The 18,691-nt window shown below is 33.4% G+C and overlaps 1 protein-coding gene across 1 annotated transcript; it reads right to left on the bottom strand.

Moving 5' to 3' along the window:
* Positions 1 to 11,363: 11,363 nt before the first annotated feature.
* LOC124358722 (histidine-rich glycoprotein-like) lies at positions 11,364 to 16,964 on the bottom strand. The gene is made up of 3 exons (XM_046811358.1): positions 16,911 to 16,964; positions 13,471 to 13,538; positions 11,364 to 12,972 (listed from the first exon to the last, which is right to left on the bottom strand). The coding sequence occupies exons 1-3, from the start codon at positions 16,932 to 16,934 to the stop codon at positions 11,541 to 11,543; spliced, it is 1,524 nt and encodes a 507-aa protein (XP_046667314.1). The 5' UTR covers positions 16,935 to 16,964; the 3' UTR covers positions 11,364 to 11,540.
* Between the last annotated feature and the right edge of the window lie 1,727 nt (positions 16,965 to 18,691).

Raw genomic sequence — 18,691 nt, 5'->3', positions numbered from 1 at the left:
TTTTATTTCTAACATACTATTGTAAAATTAGGTGTGATTAATCATACTGTTAAAGATAATCATGCATCACACACGAACGTTTTGATAACCTCAGTAATTTACCATGGCATGAGAAATTATATGTCTATTACATGTCTAAATACCATTTAAATGCTTTAGTCATATTTGGAAGGTATAGCAAATATTCGCATGAATTGCATTCAAACATCGATAAAATTTAAAAAAAAAAACTGTCATTTGATTTAACACATTTTTAGCACTAATAACGTGACATATTTTTAAATAATGCTGTGATAAAATGTTTCAACAGAGTAAAAAAACAAGAATTGAAATGTAATAAAACGCCTTTAACATTATTTTATGCCACCGAAAGGGTTATGTACTGACTTGAGGAATTAAAAAATAAACTCTAAGGCAGAGGGACAAGTACAATATACGTGCTACTAAAGAGATGGTTTCATTTTTTAGTAATGCACGTGGCAATTGACACTTATTTATTGGTTCATTTATAATTTACTAGTTATGGACATAAAAGCCTACGTATTATCGAATCCAAAATTTTATAATTCCAAAATAGCATTACCAATTTTGTACTGTCCACATCTTTGTCGACATGTTTTGAAATTAAATGTAATCCAACGTAACTTTGTTGGAAATAATACATATCTGTAATTTGAAATTCTCAAAGTCTTTCATTGTTGAAGAAGATTACTAACTGGTCCTTCAATTTAATACAATGGTAAATCATTAATCAGGACGCTAAAAAAGAAATTTGGTAACTAAACACAAATTGTTAATATGTCTGAAAATTATAACATTACACTTGTGATAATGATTCAAGCACAGGTATGGCAGCTTAACTGTAACTAGTTGTATCACGTATAGTACTTATGCTTGCACTCAAATACTTACTCTGCAGAATCGGTCGCTGCCTCTTTTAAACAAAATAATACGAGTATTATAGTTAGACCTGGTGTCGCCTAGAAAGAAGAAAATACATTTTCTAAATTTGTATTACAATAATTTTTAAGGATCTTAATAATGAATAATTGTTTTCCAAAATAATCTAACTTTAGAAATTACTAACAGTTACTAATTACTAAAAAAAAAGAAACACACACTAATATTATCTTATTCTCAAATTCCAAAATTAAACTAAAACGTTTCTTAGGACATACGAAGTATAGAATAAATTGGAGAAGAAAGATCGGCCATAGCACATCCGTTTACTTTAAAGTGAGTACAGATTTTTAAACGTAAAATTATTAAGTTAAATCCAAAATAAAATGTGTTGATTCTCATGATACTTTTTTATGAAGAAAAACAAATATATTTTAATACTCGTAAATAAATTATTTACACCTTTCCCAAAATCGAACGTTACTACTTTGTTCTTTATATTTTATGTATTATTAATTTATATCATTATCATCATGATCATTATTTGTGATCATCATTAGTATTTTACAAATACATTAGACAAAAAATTTAAACTTGTACATCTTCGTAATTTTAAATCATGAGTTTTTATTTAAGTATATGTTTACATTATCATGTATGAGAACCTCTTTGTATTCGGTTATGTAGGTCTGATGTTTTTTATTGAAAGCAAATGTCTCACATAAATAAAATCTAAAACATGAGCAAGTAATAATTGATTTTAAATGAAGGAATATATCGTATTGTTTATCGTAATAATAGAAATAACCATATATCATCAAATTTCAAATAGATATAATACTATATATGATGGTTGATATATTTTTCGCTGATATAATTTCCATTGTCAACAGGTTAGGTTAGGTTAGGTTAGGTTTGTATTTATAAACATAAGAATTTGAAATGTTGTAAAAATATTATTATTATTATTATTATTATTATTACACTGACATCATAGCTATATGTAACTATAATTCAAAACAACGGTTTTTATCAATAAGGCTTGTAATGCTCGAGTAGGCTACGTATAACTTTAACAGTTGGTTCGACAGAACTAGGAAGAAACTAAAAAGACTAAATCTGTTGGTATTTACTATTAAAGCTATTTTTGTTAAAGTTGCCTTGTGGTAATCGAGATTTCAGCTTTGCATTCCTCTTAAGCACATTTGGGCAAACACTGTTGTAAAAGGTGGGTGTAAAAGAACTACTAGTTTAATTTTACAGCCGTTAATGGATGTTAAATATAAGCCAACAAAATGTTCAATACTTTGTTGGTATATTTACTGGCGTATTACTTCAACTAAAAATCTAACCCGAAGAAAGCTTTCACCTCAGTTATTATTTCTTATGTATGCTTTTGTACATGAAACCCATTGCATTGTCTAGTATTTAGAAACAAATTAGGGTACTGTGTAAAAACTGCAACATTAAGCACATTTTTGAAATCGGTTTAAATTAAACCATTCTAAAACTTTAAATCAATACAAAATGTATTTCTACCTTAGTGTAAGAATTTGAATATGTGCGCCCGTTTAAAAATACAAGATTCATGTTTTTAGGAGGTAACATATATGGAAGTAAATCAGAATAAAGTTGAACTTTGCTCGTGTATTTTATAGACTTTAGAACATAATTTTGAGTTTGAAAATTATTTCATGATATGAATAGAGTTGATGGGCAAAATTAAGGCATATTTTTAAGAAAATTTAAAAATTGTATGTATTTTAAACATATTATTTAGGCCTCATATGAAAATTGTTAACATATGTATCAAATATGAAACCATATAAAACATATATGTATCAAATATGAAACAATATAAAACATAAAGAAGTACTTACCATATTGAGACTAATGTCTCTAACGCTCTCTGAACAAGAGTCCAGCGATCGTCTGTAGCAGACAACTATATTATCTCTATTTATACAATTTACACGGTAGTAACTTCTAGCCTGTCGCCATCTTAATTTCTAAGCACCGGAAGTAAGGAGAAAGGGGGTCTCCTGCTTTTATATAATTTTATATGCGACTTTTCACTTGAAGTCTTGAACTGTACATATCGTCTCGTAGCAAACTCAACTATGCCACTGAAAATACATCAGACCGGAAGTAAGCGCCGGAAATAGACGCTTGTTGACTTAAGTAGAGACTGAAATACTATTGACCATAAGTTATTTCAGGATTGTATGTTACACCATTTAAATATATATATATGCCCATGGCGTCTCTGTTATTAGGCTTGATTATAAGTGCGAAGCCGCGTGTAACTGCTATCCTTATAAAAAAATATTAATCGCTTGATGTTACAAAAGCACAACACAAAAACGACTTCACCAAGTCGGCTAATGTTTTATATACCTTATAAAAAAAATAATTGGAAAAGTTTCATAAAATTTGAAGTCTTATTCAAAAATATACATATAATTGTAAGTTTTAGAAAATATTAATTATTTAGTGCTGATAGTGTTTCATCGGCAGCGTAGCAGTTTGCTCGTTCCAACGTTAATCTGCAGAGGCTGCTCAATCAAATCTATGTTAGAAAATCAAATGATTAAAATAGCGGGTTTCACAATTTCACGCCTAAGAAAATAACTTTATGAGCTCTATTACATGACCAACGCGGAAGTTTTTGAACTACCCGGTCAAAAACCAAAAATTAAGGTAGTAATTTAATAATAACTATTTTCGTATAATTATAAAATGACATTCCCCCAACAGTACTCTTTTAACTATCTTTTTTAATAAAATTTAGTCTTAATCTTACCACAAGTTTCCGTGTCATGAATTTTAAAAATTTAAGTTTGGTTTAAAAGCTCCAACATCCGTCACTAATTCTCATTGTAAGCAACATATAAACTGCAAATAATTATATTCGTCAGAAGAGATTCAAAAAAATCATCGATGAAGAAGCTCAAAATAATTCTTTACATATTTCGATGTCAGAGACACCTCATTGTCTCATCTGATGCACACAAAACTGCCAATTAGTTTGTGGTTAACTTTCAAACTCGGCTATTTATACATCTTGATCCGACAATAAAGACTACTATAATAAGTATCACATGAAAATTTATTACATGGTTACACACGGGTAGTTAAAATTAATTAGGAGCAATATTTATTTTCCGATCGTTCCAAATAGTTTGAGTCACGCAATTTTAAATATGTATACCAGTTTTTAAGAGCATTTTTATATAGTGTATACTTTGTTTGTTCACATTGTGTTTGTGCGTGTGTGTGTGTGTGTGTACTGTCACATTTTGGATTGAGAGGAACATATTAAATTTTACTTCAATACCGAACAAGCAGCCTTAGTCTTCAATTATTTTTAAAGGTGTTTGCCTGTAAAACTAAGTATAGACACAAGCAATACAGAAGTGTATTGCGAGTTAACATGAACACTTTTGAAGGCGTTGAGTTTTTCATATCATCTGTATTACTAAAATAGTTTATTTTTTTAAGGTGATTTTAGATATCTAAAACTATTGTTCGACATATTTGGTTTTATTCTAAATCTCGATCCTGATGGGTTTGTAAGAGACCCGACTATTAGCCAATAGTAAATTTATATTGTATGAAAACACAATCTGCCTTTTTAAATCAATAGAGACATTTTGCTAAAATACAAATCAATTATCACCTGCGCTTATTTTGGAGAAGTCGAAATGTGGGAGTATCAAAAGGAGTCAAAATATGAAACGAAAATTTTTCTCAGATTTCATTTTTCCTAGCTTGATACACCTAAAAGGCACAAAAATAATAGTAATATCATTGTCAGACAACAAGTAAAGAAAATGAGAGTCTTAGATGTATGTATATGGTTGGCTGATACTGAATTGACTATTACGTGTCTGACAGTTTGTTAAAATTTTTTTTAAGTATCATTTCGTATTTTAACCCTTCTGATATCCGACAATATTAACCTCCGCCAAAAGTAGCGCTGTTGACACTCAGTTTCTTTCTTGTAAGGAAATGTCCATAAATTTTAATAAATCCAGGCTGTATGCATATACAATACATGTACAATGCATGTATTGTATCTCGACGATCCCAAAACATTCAAAGCTCGACTAAAACGCCTCTTGGTGTCAAAGGCATTTTACTCCGTTGAAGAGTTCATGATGGGCCGCTGGGATGAAAATCCTTGAAATTATCAACAAACAATTTCCCAGTCCTGATGTCCAGTTACCATGAAATTCCAAATACTTGTTAACTGCCTTGTTTATTGACTCTCACATTTAAGTATTGTGTGTTTAATACTTCAAATGTTGACGCATGCAATGCAATTGTGAAATTGTTGATGCAATAAAGAATATTATTATTATTATGTACAATACAAACCACCCCGGCTCCTGGACTGTACCAGACTCTGTCCCATGAAATTCCAAAGTTGAAAAGTTGTTATTTTAGTTTATGCAGCTGATAACTAGAACATGTGGAGTAGTTATTACTCAATGAATAGACTAATACCAGCCATTCTATTTACTGTGGTTTCATTCATTCTCATTTACATTTCATTAATTTTTTTTAACCTTCTATTATAAAAACGCACAATTCAACCAGCAAGCTAAAAATATCACAAACAATACTAAAAAAAATCACAGCAACAAATATCATAGCGACAAAAATCACAGCGACAAAAATCACAGCAACAAACAACATAAATTATTTTTGACAATAACGAACAAAAAACAATTATTAGTTTATGCTTTAGTTATGAGGCTATCCAGGAATAACGGACATTAGGCAATCTGCTTGTTGACGATACTATAACGCATCTGCTACATAGCTGTAGTACAATAGATCATCCTGAATGTTTGTATTGTACAATAAAATACGAAGTTGGCTTTTGGGAATCCCAAAGAGTTTTTAAAGTGCAAAAAAGAAATGTAAAAGCAATAGATATGTAAGAGAAGGGATAACGACCAGACCTTTCTAAAAACAATATTCTTACCCTTCCAAGCATTTACATCTATGAAGTGCTCTCTTTTTTAAGGTCAACCATCAGCTGTTTCAGGATTCCATTGATCAGCACTTTTACTACAACCGTCATAGGATGATATGGTTTTCCCTATGAATAGACTGATTAGACGTGAGAAAGGTAGTGACTATTCCGCTATACAGCTGTACGATTAGACTTTTTTTATTTGTTATGATTCGTGTTATTCTTGTTGTATTATTACGGCATACTGTAGACAATTTCAATGTTATATTACATGAAATTATGACAACTTACATAAAACTAACATTATTTACAAAACACGAGTACATAAATATTATATTGTATTCTATAGGCTACCAACCAAACCATGTTTTACAAAACGTTTAATACAATAGGTAGTTAAAGTAAACTTTAATCTAGGGTTATGTCGGACTAAAACATTTTATTTTAGAAACAAACCCCGTATAATTTAACGTAATGGGGGAACTATTTAAGAATGAGAAAACCCAGAAAAAAATGTTTAACACGCCTTTCAGAGGGCGTATCTAAGGGTAGTTTCAAGATTACATTGAAACCATAGCAAATTTTTATTGCTCCGGATTTATAATTTCTAAATTCATTTGATTATTTTTTACACGCATAGTTTTATAAGCGGCGATGGACATCTTATTTTCAGATTTCATTAATAATTTCAAGATTGGTAAACAATAATTATTTGAAATGTTTGTTTACTACAGCTAGTCCTAAATCCCATTTTGACGCATTACTACAGTACAATTGTTGCCTGATTTGTTTCTTATTTTTCTAATAACCATGTTTAGTTCGATTTTGGAACTGGTGTTTACAGTAACGTTACAATTTCCCTTAAAACTTTAAAATAGTTGTTTGCCTTATGTGATGTTTGTTGCTGTTATGTGATTTGTTTTTTATTTTTTAGATAGAAAAAATTATGAAACAAGTTGCGAAATCACAAAGATTATGATTGTTATTGAATACAGTTGTAAAAACTGTCCACGAAATTGGATTCTTAGCAATTGAGGATTACCTTCATACGAATACATTTTATATTTACTAACCAGTGTGTTTGCTGAATCACAAAAGTGGATTTTACATAGTGGTAGCATCAAATTATTTCTTTATCAATCTTGGAATCTGAATACATTTTGGGATATACGAATGTATTATATTTCGGTAATAATCAACTAGCGGAGGTTTTAAATGTTTTTTAGAAATAAGAAATGCTGGGGCTTTTGATATTTAACCGGTACACTCATTTAAAATAATAACAAAAGCTTATTCATTTTCATGAATGTAAAATACATTCAGTTAATAATCAAGTGTAATAAGTTGTATTTTTATTATAAAGGTAGTTTTTTTATCAAAAAGTGTATGTTTTGGTTAAAATATTAAACAATGGTTGGTATCACCAACTCAGAGAGCACAAAAATGTAAACAGTACCACACTCGACAAAGTGGTTGAATGTAGTTCATACTTGTTACTAGATAATTGAAACAGTGTGGTTGAGAAGGGTATAACAATAAAATTATTCTCTTCCTGAATTCAAATATACATTTGCTTAAGCAAATCCAATATACCAAAGCCAATTTCTTTCTCTTGAACTTAAATTCTATATTTGTGAGCGTCGGATCCAAGGATAAAAAATAGACTTTTTATAAAGGCTACATCTTTTAAACGTACTCTTGTGGGGTTTAAAAAATTGAAAACATGTTCGTATTGAACTTTACCACCAGGTTTAGCCACTTTATGTTGCGAATTCAAATACGATAAAAAAATTATTTACTAAAAACGTAATATTAGCAATTTTCTAAGATGATTTTTATGAACCAATTGCCAAACTATATCCGATTTCTTATTGAATCTTTATGTGCACCTACACTGTATAGCAAAATAGTTACAGCGTCCATAGCTAATTGTTAGTAAACCAAAATGTGCCGGTGTGCGTTCGATCTATTAATAATAGAATTAAAATGTTCTATAGCAAATATCAGAGTATTCCTGGGTTAGGACTGTACCACAATCTGTTCCACGTACCACGTACACTGCGACACGAATCATGCCTACCATACCGCCGCCGTATCTTACCGATAGAGTAGTAGTGATGGAGTCCGATGCAGTCCAGGTGTCGTTACATCATGTCCATTATTATAATGATGACGACATCGTCCTTATGTGGTGTCCTATAGGATTGATTTAAGAAAAAATTGCCAACAGAGATACCGAATTACCTAAGTAAATCCTTAGAAGTGGATCAAGATTGTCAGAATGTCAATGTCACCAATAAACAAGGTAGGAGTAAGCAAAGCTATGTGTCGTGTAACAATGTTCGCTAAGGTTGAAGTAACATTTCCATGCTATAGCTACGTATGTTACTGTTACAAGTTACAAGATCATATAAATGTATTCAATTTACAAGTCGGGTTACAATTTTTTTATTCTTTGAGTTTCTCGTTGCCATTATGGTTACCCATAAGACCAATGTAAAAATGTTAAGTAACGATGTGCCAGATGCTATGTAGTGACATGCATCATTATCGAACACTGAATCCTAAAATACGTGACCTGGACTACCACAAATTAAGAATTGTCTGCAAAACCTTCTTCTATTCAGAGATCAATAGAAGATTGATCAGCAGGGACCAAGGAATTGCACCACAATAAAGCCAGACTTCCCATAGCCAAACTTTTGGACACTTTCACAAAAAAAAAACATCCACAAGGCAGAAAAACTTACTCTACGATACCCTAGAAACAAACCTCTACGTCCACTCGTGTTTCACTTCAAACTTGTTTTAAGAAGAGACCGATCCACTTTTAATCGTATTTCTGTCCGTCCTCATGGGCCACTGGCCTGTGCGACGATCTTATCAAACAGGATAAGGAGGAGAGATAATACAGTACAAGATCGATGGTACTGATAAACCTTGCTAAGAGCACACACAGGATGACTGGGTTATCTCTAACGCAGATCTAAAGTCTGATATCAGACCGTGCGGTCATCGGCTCTTCCAACTTTATCAAATTCTGCACTCAAATTGATATAACACAGCTTACACCACTAAAATATTGGAATTTTAGTGACTCACGGTGTCAACCTGTTAGCAACATCTGACTAAGCTACGTGAAGCCTAACGTAATGTCGATTGTGCTACTAACAAGATAACACAACTACGACGCAATCTTGAATACCATCAAAGCAACCATGATGTGAATCGATTTAATTCGCTTTCCGGAGAAGCTTAGCCAAAATCGTACTTTTAGAGACAACTGACGACCACTGGCATAATAATGATGGGTGGAAAATAGGCTGGCTGAAATGATCTTCATACTCTTATCCGATTTTGCAGGTGATCCAAGAAATTCGATTTATATATACACATCATCCGACCTCTAAAAACCAAGCCCTTGTCAAAATCGATATTGCTCATTGTGAATATCGGGTTTATTGAATTGTTTTTTTGTTTATTTTAATCTTTAAAAAACTCAAAAAGGTATTTAAGAAAATTGTTTCCACCTCGTTATTCTAAAACTTAAGAGGCCCATTGAAAAAAGAAATGAGTATGTGATTTAGAGATCCTAAAACGTATTTTAAAATAGAGACCACCCAGAATCCTCCAAAAGACCCATATTTCGGCATGTGTGCGGTGGGTAGTCATGGTGAGGAGGAGAAAGCGTGTATAAAAGTGTGAACTAATACAATCACATGAATAAGATACGGGTTGCATAGTCGGTCAGTGTGATCCAACTGTTACAGTGTTACAGTGTGCTACATGGTAACAGTCGTAACACTCCATCGGACACGGGGGCCACAATCCTTCATAGCGACGTCTCGTCACGTTCTTTATACGGCCCATATTGTGACATCATTGTGTTTTGGAATTAAGTAAGAGTGAGAAGAAATTGAAATTTATTTTACAGAGTAATCTTAAAATATCCCTTCTGACTCAGTCGGAAGAATGGTAGTTTTCACATGAGACCATGTCATCTCGAAATGTCAAACTGAAGACTCATCATCATTTTAGATGTCTGATTCGCACAATACTGATGGTATGATAACCCTTAATAATGGCATGTAACACTTTCAAACATTTAGATAGTCCATAATCTTGAAACCTTACTAAACAAAAATATGTTACCATATACATTTCTTTGTAAAAACGTGAATAATTAATTTGAAATTATGTTTGTAAACATATTCGCTTATAACGGTTTAGTTGTACACTTCATGCATACAGTAATTTTCTCGTTGTCACAATTTTTCATAAGACCAATGAAAATAATCGCTATAGTTTCAGGCTATAGCTACGTATGTTATTGTAACAAGTTAAAAAAATCATATAAATGTATTCAGTCTGTTTACAATTTATTTATTCTTTGAGTTTCTCGTTGTTATTATGGTTACCCATAAGACAAATGTAAAAACGTTCACTAATGCTCAGCCAAATCTTACAAAATGATATGCACCATCATCGAAATCGACGTTGCTTGTTTATAAATGAAGGTTTATACAAAATTTCAACTTTATATGTATGTTTGTTATCGAGATATCGTGCGGAAAACATACATTAGTTAATTTTTTCAGCTTGAGTGACAACCATAACATTCAGCCAATAAAAAGTCCTAATTATCTTTAATACCATATTGGTCAAAAAGGTAGTTCGTTAAAAAAGAGAACTATGAAACACATTAATAACTGAAATTAGGTACACTAAAATAAGATTTGATCAGCATCTGACAAAAACGACAGTTTTAATAGTATTAAATGAAATTTCGCAAATCCTTTACTTGTGCAAATAAATACAGAGTTTATTTTCATACAGCCTTTATAAATACAGTAGGCATAGATACACTAAGAATTAAATAATTAAGAATCTAAAGTAAATACTTACGATGTATATGTGTACATTAGAAAATAAATTACAGTCCTCACTCTATTTTGAACACTTGGATTAAGTGTGATAAGGGCAGCGATTAGAAGACAGGGCACCAACACAACAGAGGTCAATTTTCAGGTAACAACAGGTGTGGCCAGATGGATTTTCCAAGGTATTGGTCGCCACACACCTAAACAATCTCGCGAACGATTTAAGAAGGCTTACAATGTGCTTTCTTTGTCCATCGTTATGTTATGTGTTTTTTTTTAAGTTTTTTATATAATTTTTTACGATGCTATGAAAACCGAATAACCTAGTACAGCATCTGATAAAAGTAGCGTTGTGACCGAAATTGTTAGTGCATTAGAATTGAAAGAAGCGAACACAGATTTGTAAGTAAGCCGTCTTTTTATCTTTTAAATCAGCTCTATTCCATTATGCATAAGCTTCACCAATTAAATATGGTAAGAAATGTTGTACTTTAGAGAAAAGCAAGGTATGTGGAATATTTTAAAACAGAGATGTGTGTTAAAACGTTTTAATAACAAAAAACTTAAACAATAATATATGTAAACTCCAATTACACACATACAAAAGTACAAAAATATGGGTGAATCAGTCACTTTTAACAATAAATAAGGTAACAATGTAAGCAAACACGAGGTCAAGCGTCACAGCGCCAACAATAAATAAGTTACTACATTTCCAATGACTCGAGACGAACGTAGCGGTAGTCAAGAAAGGACGAGTTGACCTGAGACACTACTCAAGGGTGTTGGATAAGCTGGACTATCGGTTGTTGTTGGATCCCTACCACGGGTTCAGCGGGAATCGCGACCACTTGAGCTTGAGCTTCAGCGGGGATAGCGAACACCTGACCGGCAGCGTTGTCGAAAAGGCGAGCGTCAGCGAAATAGGAAACATCATCGAAGTCGTGGTGACCTCCGCTGCCGCCTCCGTGTCCACCATCATCGGGGGTAGAGTGATGGTGTCCGTGAGCTGCACTGCCGGAGTGATGGTGAGAATGGCTAGCGTGTCCGGAGTGATGGTGACCGTGACTCGCCGACCCGTGATGTTTGTGTCCGTGTCCGAGACTGCCTCCGTGGTGATGAGAATGCCCTGCGGATCCATGGTGTTTGTGCCCATGTCCGAAATCACCTCCGTGATGATGGGAATGACCGGCAGATCCGTGATGTTTATGTCCGTGACCGAACTCTCCACCGTGTTGATGTGAGTGGGCAGCAGATCCGTGGTGCTTGTGTCCGTGACCGAAATCTCCTCCGTGGTGATGTCCGTGTTCGGCGTGTCCACTGTGTTTGTGACCATGACCGAATTCTCCACCGTGATGATGACCGTGTTCGGCATGTCCACTGTGTTTGTGACCGTGGCCAAACTCTCCTCCGTGATGATGGTCATGAGATGCAGATCCGTGATGTTTGTGTCCGTGTCCGATTTCTCCTCCGTGATGATGTCCGTGTTCGGCATGTCCAGTGTGTTTGTGACCGTGGCCAAACTCTCCTCCGTGGTGGTGAGAATGTTGGGCAGATCCGTGGTGTTTGTGGCCATGACCGAATTCTCCACCGTGGTGATGTCCGTGCTCGGCATGCCCAGTGTGCTTGTGACCGTGGCCAAACTCTCCTCCGTGATGGTGAGAATGTTGGGCAGACCCATGGTGCTTATGACCGTGTCCAAACTCACCTCCGTGATGATGTGCGTGCTCGGCTTGTCCGTGATGTTTGTGATCATGTGATGCGTGTCCATGATGCTTGTGATCGTGACCTGCATGACCGTGATGTTTATGTTCATGAGAGGCATGTCCGTGATGCTTGTGTCCGTGTCCGAACTCTCCTCCGTGGTGGTGTCCATGCTCCGCATGACCCTGATGCTTATGTCCGTGCTGAGCATGACCGGTGTGCTTGTGTGAATGCTCAGCGTGGCCGTGATGTTTGTGTCCGTGCTCGGCGTGACCTTCATGTTTATGATCGTGCTCAGCATGTCCGTGATGTTTGTGACCATGCTGTGCATGACCCTCATGTTTGTGTACATGATCCACATGTCCAGAGTGGTAATGATGATGGGTAACAGCCTCGCTTGTCTTCAGATCTCCTTCTACTTCGTCTTGCCTTTCCGCTTCATGAACTATATTATATGAGGTCTGGCTTGTTTTGTCTTCCACGGGAAGAGGAATAATCACAGGCCTAGAAAATTAAATATTGTTTTTAAGAAGTTTAGAACAATGAAATTTCCTTCAATTTAAATAACAATGTATTATGTGTTATACTTGAAAATTATATCTTCAAGCAAACCACAAATTACTTATACTTGCTCTGTCTAGATTAATAAGACTAAGATGCAATTCAAAATAGATTTGTAAATTATACTGATATTAGCGTAGTTACTTGATTGACAGGTTCTTAAACTTCAATACCTTTGGGATTAGTAATCATGCCCTTAGTTAATCGTTGCTGTTATTGGGGTATACAGTTTTTGTCCATTTTCACAGTGGTCCAAATCCTTAAACCATTTCGAATATGTCACGGGAAGGAAAATAGTTTTCATACAATCAGACACGTACATAAAGAGCTATGTTACTTCTTAAATTCATTTCAAATAATAATATATATGGAACAGAATGACTAACCTCAATCGGTTAATCACTACACATAGTTCGTACATTTGAAGCTGCAAATACTTACGCTATAGGTTCGGTAGCTGCCTCTTTTAAGCAAATTAATGCAACCAATACTGCCAAAGCTGGTGCTCCCTAAAAAGAATACAGTTTGAAATCAATATTGTGATTAACATAATAATAGTATATGAATATCCTAGTTTGTTATTGTCGCTTACTGGCTTAACAGTACTTTATTTTCAACCCTTAATGTAGAGTCAATTAAAAAAAATTAAACGGTTAAGATTAGTAATGTTTAATTCCTCAAAGTTACTTGTCTCTGGTGAAAAATGTTGCTAGATTTTTAGGTTTGTTTTACGGTTTCTAAAATATAACCGGTTTCTGAAATATATTATAATTTCAAAAGCTACAATTTTGAACCTCAATGTTCGTTTTTTAACCCTGACGTCTTTGAGTAGTGGGCATTTAGAGACTTTAACGGCTGGTTGTATGGAAGCAAACAACAGTTTCTAAAGCTTATGGGTCTTTTTACTAAAGGAAATTTTTGTGTCAAATGATCAAGATACGTAAAATTGATTGAAGTTTTAGCATTTTGCGCAAAAAATCTAATCCATTACAGTTACATTAATATTTCTTTCAATTTATGGTTTGTTTGTGTTATGTAGCGTAATTTCCGTGTTGAAATCTCTTTCCTATACATACTGTTGGAGTGTTCACAGAACACAAAGGTAGTATATCAATTTTGTTTTGGAAACTGTTCACTTAAACTTAAGGTTATTTGGCTACTTTTAAATATAATTCTCTTTGATTTAGCACGATTGGAATTTTAAAGTTTCCGAAAACTTTCTAGTTGCGATGATTTACAGTAAACAATACACTGTTTACAACTTCACTTTCTGTTACACCGCATTTATATCTGCAGAACATTGTCGACGGCTTCGGCTTGGAAACTAAGCGACGTAATATTTCGACTAAAAACCGAACCAGAAGAACAATCGCACAGTTGTAGGAACTGAGATAGAATTGCAGTGGTCATCGGCAGTGCCGGTACTTGAGGGCATTATGTTTTGTCCCTCTCGTCTATTGTTTGCGCACAGGTGTTAAACGGTAGAGGCAATTTGAGACGTAAAAACTGCAATAATCTCGCTGGACATCCGTGGCTGGAACATGCCTGGCTTTCCCACAGGGCTATTCTCGTGTAAGTACAAAAACCGTAACAATATCGTCAGAAAAATGGAAAGCATTACGTCATTACGTAATGGGCCGTTTCCTACAGACGCGGGATGCGATATTTCCGTCTTTAGGAGAGTTTACGCGCTACCCGAAAATTATGTCTCATTAGCTACTTTTAATGTGTGGCCGAAAGTGTCTGTCGACAGTGTTACTACCTGTCACTAAAACGTAACGATATTTTCGAAAACAAAAAAGTTTTGAAATTTATATTTTAGTTTTTGTCAGTACGTTGAAACTAAGAAAAATACTCGTTAAAACTGCACGTTACAAACTCAACCCGATCCCCAACAATCTTACAACAATCCCCAAACAATTTTGAACCTCTACGAAATTTGTGTTCGAAACTTATAGCACAGTGGCTCAGAATTTACCCATTATACGATCAATATATTGTGACTTCGATATTGAAGATACACGATTATTAAAACAGTAGTGTTTAGTAGTATGTAGAAATTGAAAAAAACTCCGTACTTTGTATTTTATTAAACTTTCCTCAATCCTGGATTGTTACAACTCTTAAACAGAGAAAAATAATGCAGTCTACAATGCACATAATCTTTTATAAGCATAGAAGAGAATACTACGAATACATATTTCCTCTACTGAAATTGACGTGTATACTCGTACATATACAATTAAAAAGTGATATTGCACTCGAAATCAGTTAGGACATCTTTATTTTCTTGAAGTGTGCTTTATGTTAAACACAATCAATAAGTGTTTTAAATTTCCAAACGTTGTAATATATGTTAGTTTATTAAAGTATTAAATGTATAAACGAGCTATAAATGTAAACCACAATTTATTTACTGGTTCTTTATATTGTCCTACCACTTTATAACACCTTTAGATTACTGACAGGATCTAACGTTATTTCTTTTTCGACGGATTTACGCTCACACTTTTTAATATGGAAAAAAGTCAGGGTGCTCAAGTATCTGTTTCCTGCCAGTCCTCATGGGCCACTGGCCTGTGCGAGGATGCTTATCAAGCAGGATAAGGGGGAGAGTCGATACAGTACAAGGTTAACTCAACAGTACTGATAAAAAGTGCAAAGGACGGTATTTGAATCTGCCCTATCTCTAACTTATCCCAACCAGACTCAATGATTGGTTTTATTATACTTTGTGTAAAAGAGTTTGAACAAGAATGAAATTTTTCATTTCATTATTACGTATTACTAATTGGTTTATTTAATTCTTTTGTAGGCTTAGACGTTAGGTATTTTTAACTCTTTTCCCGACCCATTAAGAATTTTTACTCTACCTAAACAAGGTACGAGTGCGCGGAACAGGCTTCGCTTAGATTTAATGCAAAATTTCAAGTCTATAGCTCATTTTATTATTGACAAATAAAACTACAGACCCTCATACGAAAAGAAAGTTTTCAATAATAAAACTTCCGCCGAGTCACCATAAAATGGTGTTGGATGTGTTGTTGGGATAATAATGCTAAATAGGGATGATTATGTTAAAATCTCTTATGAGTAAACTGTTTGTTTTTACAAATTCAATTATTATCCTTTTTTCTCGTTACTATTTTAGTTACCCAAAAAGACCAATGTAAAAGTATTCGCTAACTATCAGCCCAATCTCACGGAGTGGTATTCTCCATAATCGAACTAAGTGTTCCTCATATAGAAATGAAGCCTCATACACAACTTCATATGGGTCAGTTTGTTTTTAAGATACCGTGTGGACAGAGTGAAATTAAATGTTTCCAGCCACATTAGTCATAGGCTTCATTGATATTCAGACAACCAGTAGCAAAGACAAATATTTTCTCGAATTTACTGTACACAATTATTTAAATACAATATTGTAAATTGTTTTATATTTAAGTATAATTTTAACAGTTAGTAAACTTTACTTTTCGGGTGTAAATATAATGTACGACTGTGTTTTCTATCTTTAAACGGATTTTTATAAGAGTTATTTTTGGTTTTCTTTCAATCAATTCAAAAAATATTTGTTGCAAACACGAATTTGGAATTTGGAACACACAATATGATAACATTTAAATTACTAATATTTTTTGGAAATTGTGTTTTTAGAAAAAGTAAAAAACTCGTCGGAATAAATTTTGAATTATTTTAATTATTACATTTAACTTGCTATAGTTGAAAACTGGTAATTCTCAATTGTAAAAATACCCAAACAAATTCAAAAAGGCTGAAAACAAAACTTTTTGTTATAGTTAATGGTTGAAGTAAAAATACTTTAAGATTTTTGTAAAATGTCTAAAAAGAAGGAGAAGAAATAAAGCAGTACTTACCATGGTGAGAGAGGTAATCCGCATGTCGCTGTCGTGGTCCACTCCTTGCTCACCCCACCGCTGGACTGTGGCTGCCATAACTGCGTTATCTCTATATATACAAATCACACGGTGATACCGTCGCGCCTGTCGCCATCTTAATTTCAGGGCGCCGGAAAAAACAGGCCTTTCCTTTCTCCCGCTGTGGAACTGCCAGTTGTATGTAGCCCCGTGCGCTAGGGGTTGTGTTGCTTATGAAACTCCCGGTCAAAGTCGAGAAATAGAGAATATACCTTGGAAATAAATATTATATATTTATAACCAAAAGCAATATTCTTGTGAAAAATATAATTAAACGTTTTGGCTACTTATGAGATGATGAGGGGGTTGTTTGATAATTCAACAACTTATCTTGTACTACGTTATTCCCTGAAATTTTTATCCTATAAATATTAATGTATGATTTTGTATTATCTAACTGCTTAGTATTATTATTATCGGCTCAATTTTTTTTTCTAGAATACAGAACGTTCCTGGACACATTTTTTAAGTCCACGAGAAGTTTTGAGCATTTAAGTAAGAATTTCAAAATATTTTTTAATCAAGACCAGGGAATGACGGTTGGACATAAGGTTATAAATCGTATACAGTATGTATATTAATTATGTCTTCAAGTATGATAAGTTTTACATTTATTTTTACATTTTTTTTTACATTAGGCTATTAAAAAAATATATTCTTATTAAATTTATTTTAAGAAAATTATTTCCGTATTAATTAAATCGTTTCAGAAAATTAGATTTTGATAAGCACACCAAACATATTATTCTCTTCAAACAATTTTCATATACTTATTGTAAGAATGTCGTACACTTGTTTTCTGTGGGTTAGATGTGAAGGTACCTCCAACTACTCGTACATCTTTAAGTTCCTACAATTATTTACGGACTTATTAAAAAGATAATTCTTTATGTTATTATAAAATTAACTAACAGAGTGAGGAGTAAGTATTTCACTAAAAAATAACAGAAATTAAAACCAATTTCACGACTTTAAAGCTTTTTATTGGGGAAAAACCTTAAATTTCTACATAGCCGGATTTTAATGTACTAGATAGATATGTACACATCGAAATGTACATCTGCACTGATTATGTTTGATAAGACTCCACATAGCCTTTTAGCTATAAAAAAATACCGACCTACCGATAAAGTAATAACAGTAAAACATTTTTTTATTTTTAGAAATGTAGCCTCGAGAAGTGTTTGATGTAAATATACAATAATAAACCTTTTAACACTTTTTATATATTTTATTTTTACAATGTACATTTTGAGTTCAATGACCTGATGATAAATTCATTGAATTCAAAATGTACATTGTACAAATCAAATATATAAAAATTTTAGAATGTTTATTATTGTATATTTAGTGAAATATTTTACTAAACTGGGGAAGTAATACCAGCAGAATCAAAAAATGACTATAAGATCCTTATAATATACGGCATATTGTTATCCAGCAATCATTATTATTATCATTATCATCGATAAATAATGACTTCCTCATTTCCGCCATCGCTTCTCAAAGTAACACCTCCTCCTCATATCTCACACGTCTACCTGAAGTAGTTTCGCACTAAACTACAATGTGAGTTACTGACATATGAACACTTTTAAAAACGTGTACAGTACTCTATAGTTTTGTGGAATATTTTAAGGCAGCACTAACTAACAGTTTGGAAACATATTCAAACTACAAAACACAAACTGTTATGCCATAACTTGGTTAAAACTGTCAAG

The sequence above is a fragment of the Homalodisca vitripennis genome, chromosome 1 (assembly GCF_021130785.1).
Source record: "Homalodisca vitripennis isolate AUS2020 chromosome 1, UT_GWSS_2.1, whole genome shotgun sequence".
Lineage (NCBI taxonomy): Eukaryota > Metazoa > Arthropoda > Insecta > Hemiptera > Cicadellidae > Homalodisca > Homalodisca vitripennis.
Note: the sequence above shows the minus strand (reverse complement) of the source record. Positions and strands in the feature narration are given on the sequence as shown.